General features: G+C 36.3%; 1 protein-coding gene across 9 annotated transcripts in view; it reads right to left on the reverse strand.

Moving 5' to 3' along the window:
* Window positions 1-16,393, reverse strand: part of ANKS1B (ankyrin repeat and sterile alpha motif domain containing 1B) — a 1,065,991-nt gene that overhangs the window by 895,916 nt on the left and 153,682 nt on the right. For all 9 annotated transcript variants that reach the window (XM_042992986.1, XM_042992985.1, XM_042992982.1 and 6 more), the window contains exons 2-3: window positions 10,714-10,794; window positions 1,584-1,740 (exon numbers count right to left, since the gene is read on the reverse strand). In XM_042992986.1, coding sequence (XP_042848920.1) covers window positions 1,584-1,740; window positions 10,714-10,794 — 238 coding nt within the window. The remainder of the gene's footprint in view (window positions 1-1,583; window positions 1,741-10,713; window positions 10,795-16,393) is intronic.

Genomic DNA, 16,393 nt, shown 5'->3' on the forward strand with positions numbered 1-16,393 from the left:
GAAATTTTGTGATGAATATTAGTAATACACTTTTCCAATTAATAAAACATCTTCCCTACCTACAGGAACTTTCTACAAGTGCATTTTTCTGGGGGAAAAATGTATTTTTCTTCCCTTTGGTGTTTATAGTTAGAGCTATGGTTACTTTTCATTCTTTAGTCTGAATTTCAGTCAAAGGCTTGCAAAGTCTGTATGCATTTGAACAGTATGCTAATTGCACTTTATTAGATGTGCTTGCCCTAGAGTAACCTACTTGCATTGATGTTGGACAACTGCCAACCTGCAGCTTAATGCCATGGTTGTAATTCAATTGTTGGACTGCATGCTGGTTTTCAAATATAGTTTTACAAAATGGGAACAGTAGGGGGCATGCAGAGCTCAAGATGTTTGTTATCATACTGTATTAGGGGACCATATTTTACTTTCTGGAATCTGTGGGTCTTATTTATTTAGAATAGAGAGACCGGCATTCCTTTCTTAATATGTCAGTTATGTGTAATATGGATATTATGCACTTGCAAATATTTTTACTTTCTCTGTCATTATATTGCTGCTGGGTTTTATTCAACTCACTCTGAGCATACGTAAAGGAAATTTTTAACTTAAAAATATTTACAGTTGTGGGGCCCCTGGGTGGCTCAGTTGGTTAAGTGTCCGACTTCAGTTCAGGTCATGATCTCACACAGTCTGTGAGTTCGAGCCCCGCATCAGGCTCTGTGCTGACAGCTCAGAGCCTGGAGCCTGCTTCAGATTCTGTGTCTCCCTCTCTCTCTGCCCCTCCCCTGCTCATGCTCTGTCTCTATCTCAAAAATAAATTAAAACATTAAAAAAATTTTTTTAAATATTTACGGTTATGACTACCAACTGTATATACTGTATTTTGCATTTTGATTCACAAAATTCTATTTACTGTGAAAGTGCTACATACACGGGAAGCATTTTGCAATGAATCCATCATCAATGTTTTAGCATTTAAAATTTTATTAATAAAATCTCTAATTCGGAGTGCTTAGGTGGCTCAGCCGGTTAAGTACTGACTCTGGATTTCAGCTCTGGTCATGATCTCACTGTCACAAGATGGAGCCCCCTGTTGGACTCTATGCTGGGTGTGGAGCCTACCGAAGATTCTCTCTCTCCCTCTCCCTCTGCCCACCCCCCTGATGGTGCACACACACTCTCTCTCTCTCTCTCAAAAAAGAAAAGAAAAAGAAAAAGAAAAAGAAAAAGAAAAAGAAAAAGAAAAAGAAAAAGAAAAAGAAAAGCTCTAATTCATATTACAAATGTGAATTCTGTTCTATCTTATTCAAAAACTACAAAATGAATGCTTACATAAGGCAATCAAAAATATGACAATTATTTCCTTTATGTGGGATTCTCTTATTAACAAATATCTTTATAAATGCCCAACTTAGTGCCAATGTAACTAATACAAGTGCAAAGGAACTTTACAATTTCTCCTTTAGGAAATTTAGCAGTGAAAAGATCTTTGGCAGAGTAAAGACAAAAATTATCAATTCTTCATTGTTACCTTACTTTGCAAAACTAAAAAAACAATAGCATGAACAAACATTTGACAAGTGCACCTGTTCATTGACTCTAGAATGTGATGGTCCGTGATGAATAAGAATCTTCACAATTTCTACATCTCCTTTCCAGGCAGCCAGGTGAATGGGAAAATAGCCTTTGTTGTCTGCTACATTTGTTGATGCCTCATACTGAAGTAGTTTGAGAACTATGTCCCTAGAAGAGGAAAAAAAACAGAAAAGAAAATATGCTAACCACACAGATTTCATTAAACAGGTAACGATGAAAGTATACCAGTTGCTGGTTGGCAATTGAGAGTAAGAGACATAAAATTGGGTTTAAGTGTTAGCCTATTCAACATTTGGCTATTTTACTTACCTGGAAAACCACCAACACCACATACACAAACAGAGCACTAACTAACCAATGAAAGTCCTTAATAGAATTCATTTGGGAAACATTTATCTAATTTCATAACTGAATGAAACAAGTAAAACACTTTTTTAAAAATACCTCTTCCGGGGCACCTGGGTGGCTTAGTTGGTTAAGCATCCAACTCTTGGTTTCGGCTCAGGTCATGATCTCATGGTTCGTGGGTTCAGGCCCCGCGTCGGGCTCTGTGCTGAGCACTCAGAGTCTGGAGCCTGCTTCCGATTCTGTGTCTCCCTCTCTCTGCCCCTCCCCTGCTCACTCTCTATCTCTCTCTCTCTCTCTCAAAAAAAAATAAATAAATAAAAATAATAATAAAAAAATAAAGTAAAAATAAAAACACCTCTTCCTATTTTTTTTAAAAGGGTTTTTTCCCAAATAGCCCATACCTGAGAGTTAGTGTGAAGGAAAAGCTGAGGATAAGCAAACTCCTTATTTACAAAAAAAAAAATCATGCTACCAACAGACTTTTAGAGAATTTATACATCATTCCTGCAAAGAGTGGAAATAATAAATTGAAAATGCATGTAAAAGACAAAGCAGACAGCAGGAAAGGGGGGGAAAGTTTAATAATTTTTCAGCCATTGATACAACATATTATGAATATGTGTTATTCATACTTCTGCACTCCTTCATCTCTCCCTTCCAAGCTTAAAAAAATGATTTCAAGAGGTGCCTGGGGGGCTCAGTTGGTTAAACAACCAACTCTTGATTTTGGCTCAGGTCATGATCTCACAGTTCATGGAATTGAGCCCTGCACTGAACTTGTACCGACAGCACAGAGCCTACTTGGTACTCTCTCTCCCTCTCTCTGCCCCTCCCACACACGTATATACATGCATTCTCTCACAAAATCAATCGATAAATTTTTTTTCTTTAAAAATGGTTTCAAGAAGGAAATTCATTCATGAGACAAGTTCCACTACTGATCCAATATCAATTCATACTCAACATACCCTACCTATAGTATTTTGTACCCAATCCCCAACAAATTTTCAAAGCAAAAATTCTGAACTGTAATATCCAACTTCAGGAACAATTAACAATTTTTGGTACACATTATATTGAATTTTGTATCAAACAATCAAAAACAGTAACTCTAAACAAAAAAATGCACTTTTACCTGGAAGCATTTATGAAGCAATTAAATTGAAGCAAATAAATCTATTAAATTCACTTAATGAAATCCTAGACAGATATACAAACACATGCATATATACATATGCAATTACAATAAATTCTAAAGTTGTTTCTCATATATAACAAATCACTGGTAGTAAGAACAAATGTAACACAAAGAGCTAAATTTAAGTATTTCATGAAGCCAGACTTTAAATGTAAGTAACAAATGAGAAAAATTGGAGGAAGTCTGAATAGTTTAGAACTATAATAGCTACCCCCCACAAACATACAAAATAGACATGATACAACACAAACATTACAGTGAAAAGTAAAATATAATGCCCAGAATGTGATCTAAACTTGTGAAGGGGAGCAGAATATACCACCCCAAAATATGTCTCTTTGGCATAAGGATGATTTTAGGCTGATTACTTTCAAGAAAGAGTAGATGTTGGAAAAGCTCTGAAAATGGACTAAAAGTTACCCTTTTGTAATAGACATTTAAATTTATAACAGAAATCCCCATTTGTAAGGAAGTCTCTCTCCCTTTTTTTTTTGTACCAGAAAATGAAAAAGGACTCTATATCTCTAGAATTATCAAGGAGGAAGGTAGCAACTTCTATCTGTACAACAACCCCATACCTTGTTTACTGCGCTTTTCCTCCTAACCTCCCATAACTGGTTCTCTTTGACAAACATCTTTTCATCTTTAGCAGGCAATGGTATTTAAGGTGGTGGCAAGGGCCATTTCAGGGGATTAATTCAGTTTAATTCCGTTTTTCTGGGTTATCTCCCATGTATACAAGAGGTATACATGTAACTAAACTTCTTGTTTTTCTCCTGCTAATCTATCTTGTTATTATGGGGAGAGGGAAAAGTTCCTCAACCAAGAATCTTGAATGGTAAAGGGAAAACTATTCTTCATTCCCCACACATGAAACACTAGATTTAACAGATAAATGCATGAAATCATGATGAAAAAGAACCAAAAAAATGTTGTACAAATATTAAAGTTCCAAGGAGTCCTAGATTTTCTAATGATAAGATTTCAGTGAAAATAAGAATAAATCTCATTTTAATATTCTTTTTAAGAACCAGTATTATAAAATCTGAATTTAGAAATTTTGGATTTGAGTCCCAGCTACACAAAACTGCCTAATGATGTGACCCTAGAGAAATTATTTAGGCTCAGTTTTCTTTTTCTTTTCTGTAGGGGATATAATAATAATAATAATGCCTACTGGTCAATATTGGTAGGAGCTTTAATTGAGATCACAGAAAAGAAGCCACTCCAATAAACAGTAAAGCACTATACGAAAATATTAGTTCTTGCCCCAAGTAAAAATAAAATCCTTTCAAAATAGAAATGCTTCCAGCAAATCACCTTTGTAAAAATGAAATCTGAAAATCCAAATGACACTTGAAGCTTGTCCAGTTCATATATTTCTCCTCACCTCTCTGCCATGCAAGAGTTACTATATAGGGTCTTCCATTCTGAGATAAATAGCTACAATGGGGTAAAAAGGATTCAAGACCTATGAATAACAAAAGCAGCTAAAAATCAGAATATCTGGTTTAAGGTACCAACTCTACTATTTACTAATTTGGTTATCTTGAGCAAATCAAATAACCTCTGTCAGTCTTTCAGGTATTATTAAAATAGAATTTAAAGACTACGTCTTGCTGACAATCTGAATGGGTTGTGGTGTGAATCAAATGAAAAACAGGTATGACTGTAAATTTGTATGCAATCACACATATTCTCAAGGCAAGCTACAGCAATGTTTACCAATCCCAGCAATTTTTTTAATGAAAGATTTCAGTATTTAAATAAAAGGTAAAATGATACCAAAAGAAGATACAGTTAAATATATGGATCTAAAAAGTGGAATTTACACTACCACAAAATAGCCTTCTCCAAATTCATTTATCAGAGAAAGATACTTATGTGAAGAATTTTAACTTTATTCCTCAATGCCTAACCAAATAAAAAAAAATATTCTGAAACTTCTAAAAGCATTTCCTTTCAAAGGGTAAAGAAGATCGTTTAAGGGGTTCATCAATCCTATTTTCTCTTACTCCACAAAATCCATTCAGAGTTTCATTTGTTCCTTGGCTCAAGTCCTGTTGACATTTTCTAATAATGTATGTAATATACATTTATTCTTTATTTATCAGGAAGATTGATGAGATGGTGAAAATTTTAACTTACTGACATTTGTATTATGTGATATTACCAGTACCTAATATCTAAATCTGAAAAAACTAATCTGTATGCCTATGAAATTGCCTTTGGTGAACACTAAGAGCCTAACTAAACACTATTATATTTAAGTTTTTAAAAAACTTATTCATTTTATTAAATTTGTTTATTTGTAAATTTAAATGTGTGTTTAAATTTTTATTTAAGTTGTACCTTTCACCTTATTCAAAGATATCAGCTAATGAACTGGCATGGCTCAGGTTTCTAATGTGAAAACATATTTGTGAAATATAAAGCTATATTTCTTTTTTTTAAAAGATTTTATTTTTAAGTAATCTGTACACCCAACATGGGGCTCGAACATACAACCCCAAGATCAAGAGTCCCATGCCATACTGACTGAACCAGCGAGGCATCCCTAAAGTTATATTTCTGATCAAAACTGTGTCTGTCAGTCTTACTGAATCATAAATAAGATATTAATCAACAAATTGCCATTAATCTTTCTTATGATGTATCCATGTATATTACAAGTAATATGTATTAAACAGGCCCTTTTCATCCAGACGCATTAAGAATAAACTAAATTTGGGGTACTATCTATAGTATCTAAGCTGAAAGGATTTATTTAACATTAGGATCCCCCCAAATTAGTATTATTAATTTTCATTTTTATTTAAGTTGTACCTTATATCTTCCAGTGGTATCAACAAATGAACATGTTGACTGTGCTAGGTTAGTAGGCATGAAATATTAAGTAATATTGATGAAAAAAGTTTATAAAATAGCAGAGAAATAACCTCTATATCTTAACCATAAAGTGCCATTCTTTCTTATATACAGCATTTGATAAATAAGAATTGCTCTAAAATCCTAAAGTTAATGTGGTTGATGAGATCACAGAAAAAAATAACTCCATTTCCCAGGAGTAAATTAAATTTAATAACAACATAATTTAAATCATTGCAACATTTTGCAGCCTGAAGCTAATACAGAAGTTCAGGTAAAAATAGGAATTCTAAAAGTATTGATTTTTGCTAATGTATTTAATTTGCTTCATTTTCTGATAGATATAAATACACTTCTAATTAATATGAAATGTCTTTTAAGAAGTTTCAGGATATGTTCTGAGCAAAATTAAGTTCATTGGGAAGGTTCAACATTCAAATTTCTTTACCTCAAAAGCAAATTTCCCTATAATTGAATCATAACCAAAGACATTTATTTTGTTTCATCCTCCCTTACTTGTTAGTAGTCTAAATAACTCTGAAGTAAACACAAGTCATTTTTATATGGATACAGTAGTAACAAACTAATGAAATTCTCAAATTAATTAAGGCCTTTTTTATTTCAGACTTTCTTGAAGATTTTACTTCTCCTTAACAGAAACAGAGTTGCAAATGCATTCAACGTGGTCAAAAGACTCTAGGACATACACTCCATTTTCTAGCTGGAGCTTCTTTTTATACTGAATTCACTCTCATAGATTTCCAGAGAAAGTGAATAAGAGCAAATTTTAACTAGTTAATATCCTTATCCAGGAAAGAAGCAATTATATCCAAGTTATTTCTAGGTTATCCAAAGAGAAATTTCATGGACCAGACTATATAAATTTTTAGAGGAAGTTCTCTCCTTTCATTAGAAAATCTAAGAAAGAGTGAATCAAAAGTACACATAGCTTACCATCTGGATTCTAGATACAATTTGGGATACAATTTGGATTTCAGATAATGGAGTCTAGAATCCAAGCATTAAATATTCAAAGAATGAGGCAAGAACAGAAAATACTTAAACCCCACGCATATCAAAGACACATATATTTCAAAGATATAAATTTAACAATTTAGTGCTGACAGTTTTCAAAACAGCATCCAAGAATCACAACGTGCCCAATATAGTTTAATGAGATGAAACTTAAGAAAAAAAGGAAAGGAATAATTTGCCAGGAAGAGGAGAAGTGAAATATGAATACAAATGTTTACTAAAACTTTATAGTGAACAATAAGATTATTATTTAAAAAAAAGAAAAGATGAGAAAAAGAGAAAAGGGAAGGACAGAAGAAGGAAAAGGAAAGAAGAAAGGAAGGGAGGGAAGAAGCGATAGAAGGAAGAAAGGAAGGAAAAAGGGAAGGAGGCAGGGAAGAAAGAAGTGATGGAAGGAGGGTGAGAGACAAGAAGAAAGGCAGAAAATCAGGCCAGCTGGCTGGCTAATGTCTACTAGGAAGAGAATTAAGAGAACCAAATTTGTAGCAGAAATATATGAGAGAGAAAATGAATCCTCCATATTTCAAAAAAGAAAAACAGAAATAAGTCTCTTGCCTATCTACTGAAATAATTTATAATCATTCCTAGTGGATTTTGTTCTACTGACGGTGGGGGTTTTTTTCTATCATTTGAAGGTAATAATTTTCTAATCTGCAATTACAAATGACCCAGGAAATCACTAACAGAAGTACATTTTCTATTGTGTCTTGATTTGGCTAAGTGAGATGAATTGTTCATTATGAAACAATGTATTTCAGGTATAAAGTCCTATTCTGCTTGAGGATTAACTAGAGTTGATAAACAAGAGCTTCCAGTAAAACATACAAAATAAGAGGATATAATATGGGCATAATTTGCAGTACGAAGGCTTAGACCATATGTTGAGGGTAAGGGAAAAGCCTGTGTTCAAAGGAAAAGAATAAACTACAGAACCCTGTAATAATACTTCTAGCTCTATGATTCCATGAACTTTAGCCTAGAAATCATAATGTTTTCAGACACAATTTACAGATGATGGCTACAACAACAATAGCAACAAACATGGAAATGATGTGTTTCTGTGCTGACTGCTAACGCATGCTTGGGAAGAATACAAAATAATCAATTGCTCATTACCTTGCTAAGTGAGAATAGCAAAAGCAAAGAAAAGAAAAAACATTCTTCTCTGGCTCTGAGATATATTCTATGACATTTTTTCTCCTTCAAATATATTTTCTTAAACCAATATTAAAATTAGCATTCTGTATGAACACACTAGTTGATGGGAGGCAGTCCAGAAATAGACAACAGAACAGAGGAAAGCAAGCAGGAGTTTAGGAAACTGATGTGCAGAGTCACAAAGAGAAGATAATGTACAGTATTGGCAAAGGCATGCACTTAGAACTAAAACACTTAAACTCAAGACACAGCCCCACCTTAATATCTAAATGACCACTATGTCATTTATCCAGAATGGTCTTGTTTCTCCATGAGGGGAGGGGGGTTGGGTTGAATAAATCATCTCTAATTACAAAAATCCATGGGTAATTTAAAGTCTGTAAATCTTACACTCTAGATGGAAATGTAAATTTCAGAATTTTAGCATCACAGTACATAACTGAGCCACAAATACCAAAGCAGTGTATCATAAAATGTAATCATTGAAAGGAACAATGACAAATATCCAGCCTATGTATTCAGTACACTGAATTCAGCACTAGATGGGTTAATTAAATGGGGAAAGGTCACATAACCAGCAGAGATGGGAAGATGGAATCAGAAATTTTCCTGCTTTTTTCCAATGCCTGTACAATGACACTGAGTAAAATCTTTCTAGAAAATGTTAAAACGATGGGATCTTCATATAAAAGCAGAGATATATAATTCTCAGAGAATATCTGCAATCAAAGAGATCTTAAAAGATATCTAGTCAAATCACTCATCTCTTTATGGTCACAATCTTAATGATTGATATTCAACTCACTTAAATTATCTTTACTTTGTAAACTGCTAATAGAAACAAACAATTATGCAGTGGGCATAGGGAACCATATCTCAATGGTTATAAGTTAGAACTTCATAGGTCATCATGTATGAACAATAACATTTCCTAAACATGGAAAATCATGGAGGAATATGAATGCTAATCCATTTTGAAATATTATTTTGAGAAGTACTTATAATGACAAGCTATGATAGAACAAGAAAAGCAGTATAGCTCCAATGCTCAGGCCTAAGATCTTCTGTCCATTAGATTTGATAGTCTTTCCAGTTATTTTCCCAACTGGAATTTCCTCTGAATTAGGAATGACAATTAAGATGACCAAAGAAGCCATCAGCATTGTATTTCTTGGGCTGATTTCATTTGCTTTTATTCCTGATGACCCAGGTACAAAGAAGAAAAAATAGTAATTCCTTTAAAACATTCAAATGATAGCAATCTGAACACATGAATTCATCAGGACAACAATAAAGTTTGAAAAATATCCAGCAAATAAAAGGTGCTAAGTTACATGGTATAAGATGATTCAATATAGACTAGGGAGTGGATAAATAGAAATGTATTTTGGGAATTCTAATACTAAGAATCCAAGTGACAAAACATTATGATTACGTATATAATTACATATGCGTAGATATAGATATATCTCGATATCTAAACAGAATGATAATGCTAGGTTTCTGCAATAAGTTTGAAGATAAAAATATCACAATGATAAATGGCAAAATGATAAGTTTCTTGTGTAAAAACTTTAAGTCCATAAAATGTGATCAAGTGTGACTTGATCCTGTGTCTCAATTCATAGAATAAAAGAAAGTTTAGGTGGGAAAGCAAAAGGTAACCAGCATTTTTAATTTTTTTTTTTTTTTGTATCTAGCATGTTTAAGGCAATATTATCACATCTAAAAAACTGAAGTGAAATGAAATGATCCATATCTGGGAAGACTAATTTGGGCCATTAGAGCAAAGGAAAGACAGATAAGAAAGACTGACATAAAAAGAACCCCTTTTGTTCTATGATGGGGGAAGACAGGACATCTGCATCATTCAAAGGACTCCTCACACTGTGACTCTGGCACAAAACCATAAGGTAAAGTAGGTCAAATACTAGAAATGAAGTGATGGTTATGGTTACACATTATTTCATTGTCCATATTGTAGGCTATCACATTACTGAAACATAATTCCACAGAAAGAAATTAAAAACCAGAAAGACTATCTTGAATAACAAAGAAAATCATTTTAAGTAAATGTGAAAGATTTTGAAGTGGTTCATATAATTGCCTGTGACTCATATTCATAGTAAGAATCTATCAAGATTTTACTCTTGGTGAATACTCCCCATGTTTGATAAAGACACCCAAAAAAGGTAGGGAGGCATTAATAACAGGTTTTATCCCATTCCTTCCCGTAAGTTATGCATAACTAACATGTCCTATCACTTCTTTCATTCTCTTCGTGTGGTAGTTGACTATTTTACGACAATTCTCTCAGTTTACACTCTGCACATAATCATCCACAGCAAAATTCCTACCAAGTTTAACTTGTCAGTGTTTCCCCCTGGTGCCTCTTCAAATTCACCTACGCTCAAGGGACTCCTGGCAACATGAGACAGGTCTCATCAACATAATAAAGTTCATCACATGTAACTACATACACAAGGATTCTAGTCCAAATAAGGAGCACTTACTTATGTCCATTTAAGGCTGCATGGTGTAAAGCAGTGTAACCCGAACTGTCTGTGCAGTTTACATTGGGGCCTCGCCAGATGCTGCAAATAAAGCACAAGCGCAGAGTTAACAGTTAAGCAGAATCGTGCTTTGAAAAACAAAGAAGCCTGATAGTCCCACAGCCAGCAGCATGTTGCATATGAAAATTTTAGTCATGTAGAAGATGAATGCCATCTTTCGTGTATTCTCCTTGGAACAATAATTTATTTGATGTAGAGAAATTATTAGTGAATGTAGGCCTACTGCCATGTATTAAAATCTGAATACAAAAATTCCCTATTACTTTATTTCATTACTTAAATATTGGAAGCAATTAACACTCAGCCACTGTAGTTTATACCAAAGAATAAAGATTCATAACACCTGCCTCCTCCCTTTTAACACAACCCTTCTAAGATGGCAGAGATTTATATAAGTTAAAAGATATTTATGCATTATGGGAAGAATATATAAACTCTTCTTGCTATTTAAACGCTACCAAGAAAATAAGTATTTCATACTTGAAAATATAGTTGAAGATTTGGACTGCTGTAAACCAGAAGATTCTAACAGTTCTAAAATTATCATTTTACAAAACAACATATTTTAGAGATAATGTAACTACATAAAATAGCCCATTTTATCCTGACATTATTACTATAGAAACTATTTTTAGCTTTTGAAAACATAAGGAATTGAAAGCCACTTTTCCTAAAGTAGACCAAAAAATTACTTTATCTGGCATTCATGACAATATTAAAGCCCTCAAAACTAAGGTCTAGAGAGCCCCAGGGAAGGTGGCAGAAGAGGACCCTAATTCACCTCCTCCCACAGATATAACTAGATAACACTCACATCAGCACAAATAATGTAGAAAATGATCCAAAGACTGGCAGAACAAACCCCACACCTAAATATCAAGGAAAGGTCACATCGAATAGGGTAGGAAGGGCATACATACAGTAGGGAGCTAAACCCCTTGGGTCTGGTCACCAGAGGGAGGGAGCTGCAACACAGGCATGTAGAGAGGTGACAAAGAGACTATCACAGTGGAAAGCCTGGGAAAGACAAATCCCCACAGCATTTAGCTTTGAAAATCAGAGGAATTGAATTTCATGAGTTCCTGTAACAAGCAGGACTTAAAGCCTGGAACTTAAAAATCAGTGGCTAGGCTCTGGGAGAGCAAGCACAAAGGGTGAAAGGAAAATGAGTCCCTGCCCTTAAAGAAACACACAACAAATAGTTCTCAAAGACACCACTTAGAAGCAGCAGTTTGAAAAACATCTGGGGTGCACAGGAGGGAGAGTCAGTTATTAATTTCAGAGTTCCTGAGGGACTTCTCCAGGAACAAAAGAGCTGGCAGGTGCCATCCCCCCCCCCCCACTCCCCAGCATAATCACATAGCCTTGTGCAGTGGCAGAAACAGCAGGGTGCATGCATTCACTACTTAGTGCTTACACTGCACCCTGCCCCCTTTTAAAGCCACACTTGCCTTAGGTGCTGCAGGTCCCCTCTCCCAGACCATTGCAAATCTTGCCAACACTGCCTCCCCCAACCTACTGTGGAGGACCCCGGCACCTTTTTAAAACTGCAACCCTCACCTGCACACACTGTGGAGTTCCCTTGCCAGCCTGAGTATCTGCAGCAGCTACATGTCCCCTGTGGAGGAGGACAATTGACACCTCATTATAAGTACACACCCTGCTCACTACTCTCAAGAGCAAGAGACTAGTTGACAATTCTAACACAAGGAAACAGACAAAAACAGGCAAAATGAGAAGGCAGAGGATTATGTCCCAAATGAAACAAGAAGACAAAATCACAGCAAGAGACGTAAGCAATAGAGGTATATGTAATATCCTGAAAGAAAATTTAAAGTAATGATCATAAAGATACTCACTGGACTTGAGAAAAGAGTGAAGGACATCATTGAGACCAGACTCTTAACACAGAGTTAAAAAAGAACCAATCAGAGATGAAGAAAATAATAACTGAAGTGAAAAATATACTTGATGAGCACCTGGGTGGCTCAGACCATTAAGGGTCTGACTCTTAATTTAGGCTCAAGTCATGATCCCAGGGTTGTGGGATCAATCCTCACATTGGGCTTCATGCTAATCATGGAGCCTTCCCAAGATTCTCTCTCTCTCTCTCTCTCTCCTTCTGGCCCTCTCCCCTGCTCACATGCTCTCACTTTCTTGAAAATAAAAAAAAAATTATTCTATTAGAATAAATAGGCTAGAAGAAGTAGAGGAATGAATTAGCAACCTGGAAGAAAAAATAATGGACAGTAATCAAACTTAGCAGGTGAGAGAAAAAAGCTGCAAAATGAGAGTAGATAGGGAATTCGGACACTCCACAATCATAATAACATTCTCATTAGAGGGATACCAGAAGGAGAAGAGAAAAAAGGGGGGGCAGAAAATTTATTTAAAGAAATAATAGGTGAAAACTTCCCTAATATGGAAAAGGAGGCAGAGAGTTACCCAATAAAACCAACCCCAGGAGGTCTATACCAAGACACATAGTAATTAAAAGGGCAAAAATTAGTGATATAAACAGAGAATTTTAAAAGCAGCAAGAGAAAAGAAGACAGTTACATACAAGGGAAACTCCATAAGGCTATCAACAGATTTTTCAGTAGAAACTTTGAAGACAAAAAGGGATTAATATGATATATCAAAGTGCTAAAAGGGAAAAATCTGCAGCCAAGAACACTCTATCCAGGGAGACTATCATTCAGAATAGAAGGAGAGATACAGAGTTTCTCAGACAAAGACAAAAAGAAAAAAAAAAGGAAATGATTACCACCAAATCAGCCCTACAATAAATATTAAAGGGAACTCTTTGAGTATAAATGAAAGACCATAAGTGAGAGTGTGAAAAGTAAAAAATACAAAAGCAGTATAAATAAGTATATTTGTATAATTCAGCCAAAGGATTCACAAAATAAATTGTTGTAAAATATAATACCATATATGTGAAATATGCTGGAGAGGGGAGTAAAGAATGGGTTCAAACTTAATCAGCCATCAACTTCATACAGACTACTATATGCAGATGTTATATACAAAACTAACAGTAACCAAAAATCAAAACCAGTAATACATATGTAAAGAATAAAGAGAAAGGAGTATCACTAAAGAAAGCCAGTAAACCATCAAAGAGAGCAAGAAAGGCTCAGAGAAAACTACCAAAACAACTATAAAACAAGTAACAGAATGGCAACAAATACCTATTGATAATTACTTTGAATGTAAATGGACTACATGCTGCAAAGACATATGGTGACAGAGTAGATTAAAAAAAAAAAGATGAATCTATATAGTGCCCTACAAGAGACTCACTTCAAGCCTAAAGACACCTGCATATTGAAAGTGAGGGGATGGAGAAATATTTATCATGCAAAACAATGCTGGGGTAGCAATACTTCTATCAGACAAAACAGAATTTAAAATAAAAACTGTAAAAATAAACAAAGAAGGGTTCCATATAATCTTAAAGGGAACAATTCAACAAAAAGATATAAAAATCATTTAAGTATTTTTGCACCCAACATGGGAGAAACCAAATACATAATACGGTTAATACCAAATATGAAGGGGTCACCTGGGTGGCTCAGTGGGTAAGCATCTGACCTTAGCTCAGGTCATAATCTCAAAGTTCGTGAGTTTGAGCCCCACGTTGGGATCTGTGCTGATAGAGTCTGGAGCCTCCTTCAGCTTCTGTGTCTCCCTTTCTCTCTGCCCCACTCCCCACCCCCTGCTCATGCTCTGTCTCTCTCTCTCTCTCTCTCTCTCTCAAAAATAAATAAATATTTTTTAAAAAGGAAAGGATAAAAAACCATATGATCATTTCAAAAGGATCAGAAAAAGCATCGGACAAAGTACAGAATCCTTTGTGATAAAAACCCTCAACAAAGTAGGTTTAGAGGAAAAATACCTCAACATATGCAAAACCCACAATGAACATCACACTCAATGGTGAAAAACTGAGAACTTTTCCCCTACAGTCAGGAAGAAGACAAGGATATCCACTCTCGCTTTTATTCAACATACTATTGGAAGTCTTACCCACAGCAATCAGACAACAAAAAGAAGTAAAAGGCATCTGAGTTAATAAAGAAGAAGTAAAACTTTCACTATTTGCAGATGACATGATACTATACATACAAGACCTGAAATACTCCACCAAAACCTAGAATTGAAATGAATTCCATGAAGTCAAAGGATACAAAATAATATACAGAAAGCTGGTTCAATTCTATACACTAAATATGAAGCAGCAGAAAGACCTATTTACAATAGCTATTAATGACTGCACCAAAAATAATACAATACCTAAAAATAAAACTAACCAAAGAGGTGAATGACCTCTACTCTGAAAACAATACAACACTGATTAAAGAAGGATCAGAGGGAAGATGGCAGCGTAGGAGGACGCTGGGCTCACCGCGTCCTGCTGGTCACTTAGATTCCACCTACACCTGCCTAAATAATCCAGAAAACCGCCAGAAGACTAGCAGAACAGAGTCTCTGGAGCCAAGCGCAGACGAGAGGCCCACGAAGAGGGTAGGAAGGGCGGCGAGGCGGTGCATGCTACACGGACTGGAAGGAGGGAACCGGGGAGGAGGGGCGGCCTGCCGGCCAAGCAGAGCCCCCGAGTCTGGCTGGCAAAAGCGAAGGGGCCGGACAGAGTGTGTTCCGACAGCAAGCGGGACTTGACATCTGGAAGGTTATAAGCTAACAGCTCTGCTCAGAGAACGGGAGGGCTGGAGGACAACGGGAGGGCTGGGGGACAACGGGAGGGAGAGTTGCTGAGCCCCAGGACGACAGAGTGCAGTTTGGCGGAGAACAAAGGCGCTCACCAGCGCCATCTCCCTCGCCCATCCCCCAGCCAAAATCCTAAAAGGAACCAGTTCCTGCCAGGGAACTTGCTGGCACCGCACAAACACCCAACGCTGTGCTTCTGCAGATCCGCACCTCCGGCAGCAGGTCTGACTCCCTCCCGCTGCCACGGGGCCCCTCCCGAAGCAGATCTCCAAAGGAGAAGCAAGCTAAGCCTGCCCCTCCCACCCGCATGCACCTTTCCTATCCACCCCAGCTAATACGCCAGATCCCCAGCACCACAAGCCTGGCAGTGTGCAAGTAGCCCAGACGGGCCACACCACCCCACAGTGAATCCCGCCCCTAGGAGAGGGGAAGAGAAGACACACACCAGTCTGACTGTGGCCCCAGCGGTGGGCTGGGGGTAGACATCAGGGCTGAATGCGGCCCCGCCCACCAACTCCAGTTATACACCACAGCACAGGGGAAGTGCCCTGCAGGTCCTCACCACTCCAGGGACTATCCAAAATGACCAAACAGAAGAATTCCCCTCAAAAGAATCTCCAGGAAATAACAACAGCTAATGAACTGATCAAAAAGGATTTAAATAATATACCAGAAAGTGAATTTAGAATAATAGTCATAAAATTAATCGCTGGGCTTGAAAACAGTATAGAGGACAGCAGAGAATCTCTTGCTACAGAGATCAAGGGACTAAGGAACAGTCAGGAGGAGCTAAAAAACTCTATAAATGAGCTGCAAAATAAAATGGAAACGACCACGGCTTGAATTGAAGAGGCAGAGGAGAGAATAGGCGAACTAGAAGATAAAATTA

Source organism: Panthera tigris, chromosome B4 (genome assembly GCF_018350195.1).
Source record: "Panthera tigris isolate Pti1 chromosome B4, P.tigris_Pti1_mat1.1, whole genome shotgun sequence".
Lineage (NCBI taxonomy): Eukaryota > Metazoa > Chordata > Mammalia > Carnivora > Felidae > Panthera > Panthera tigris.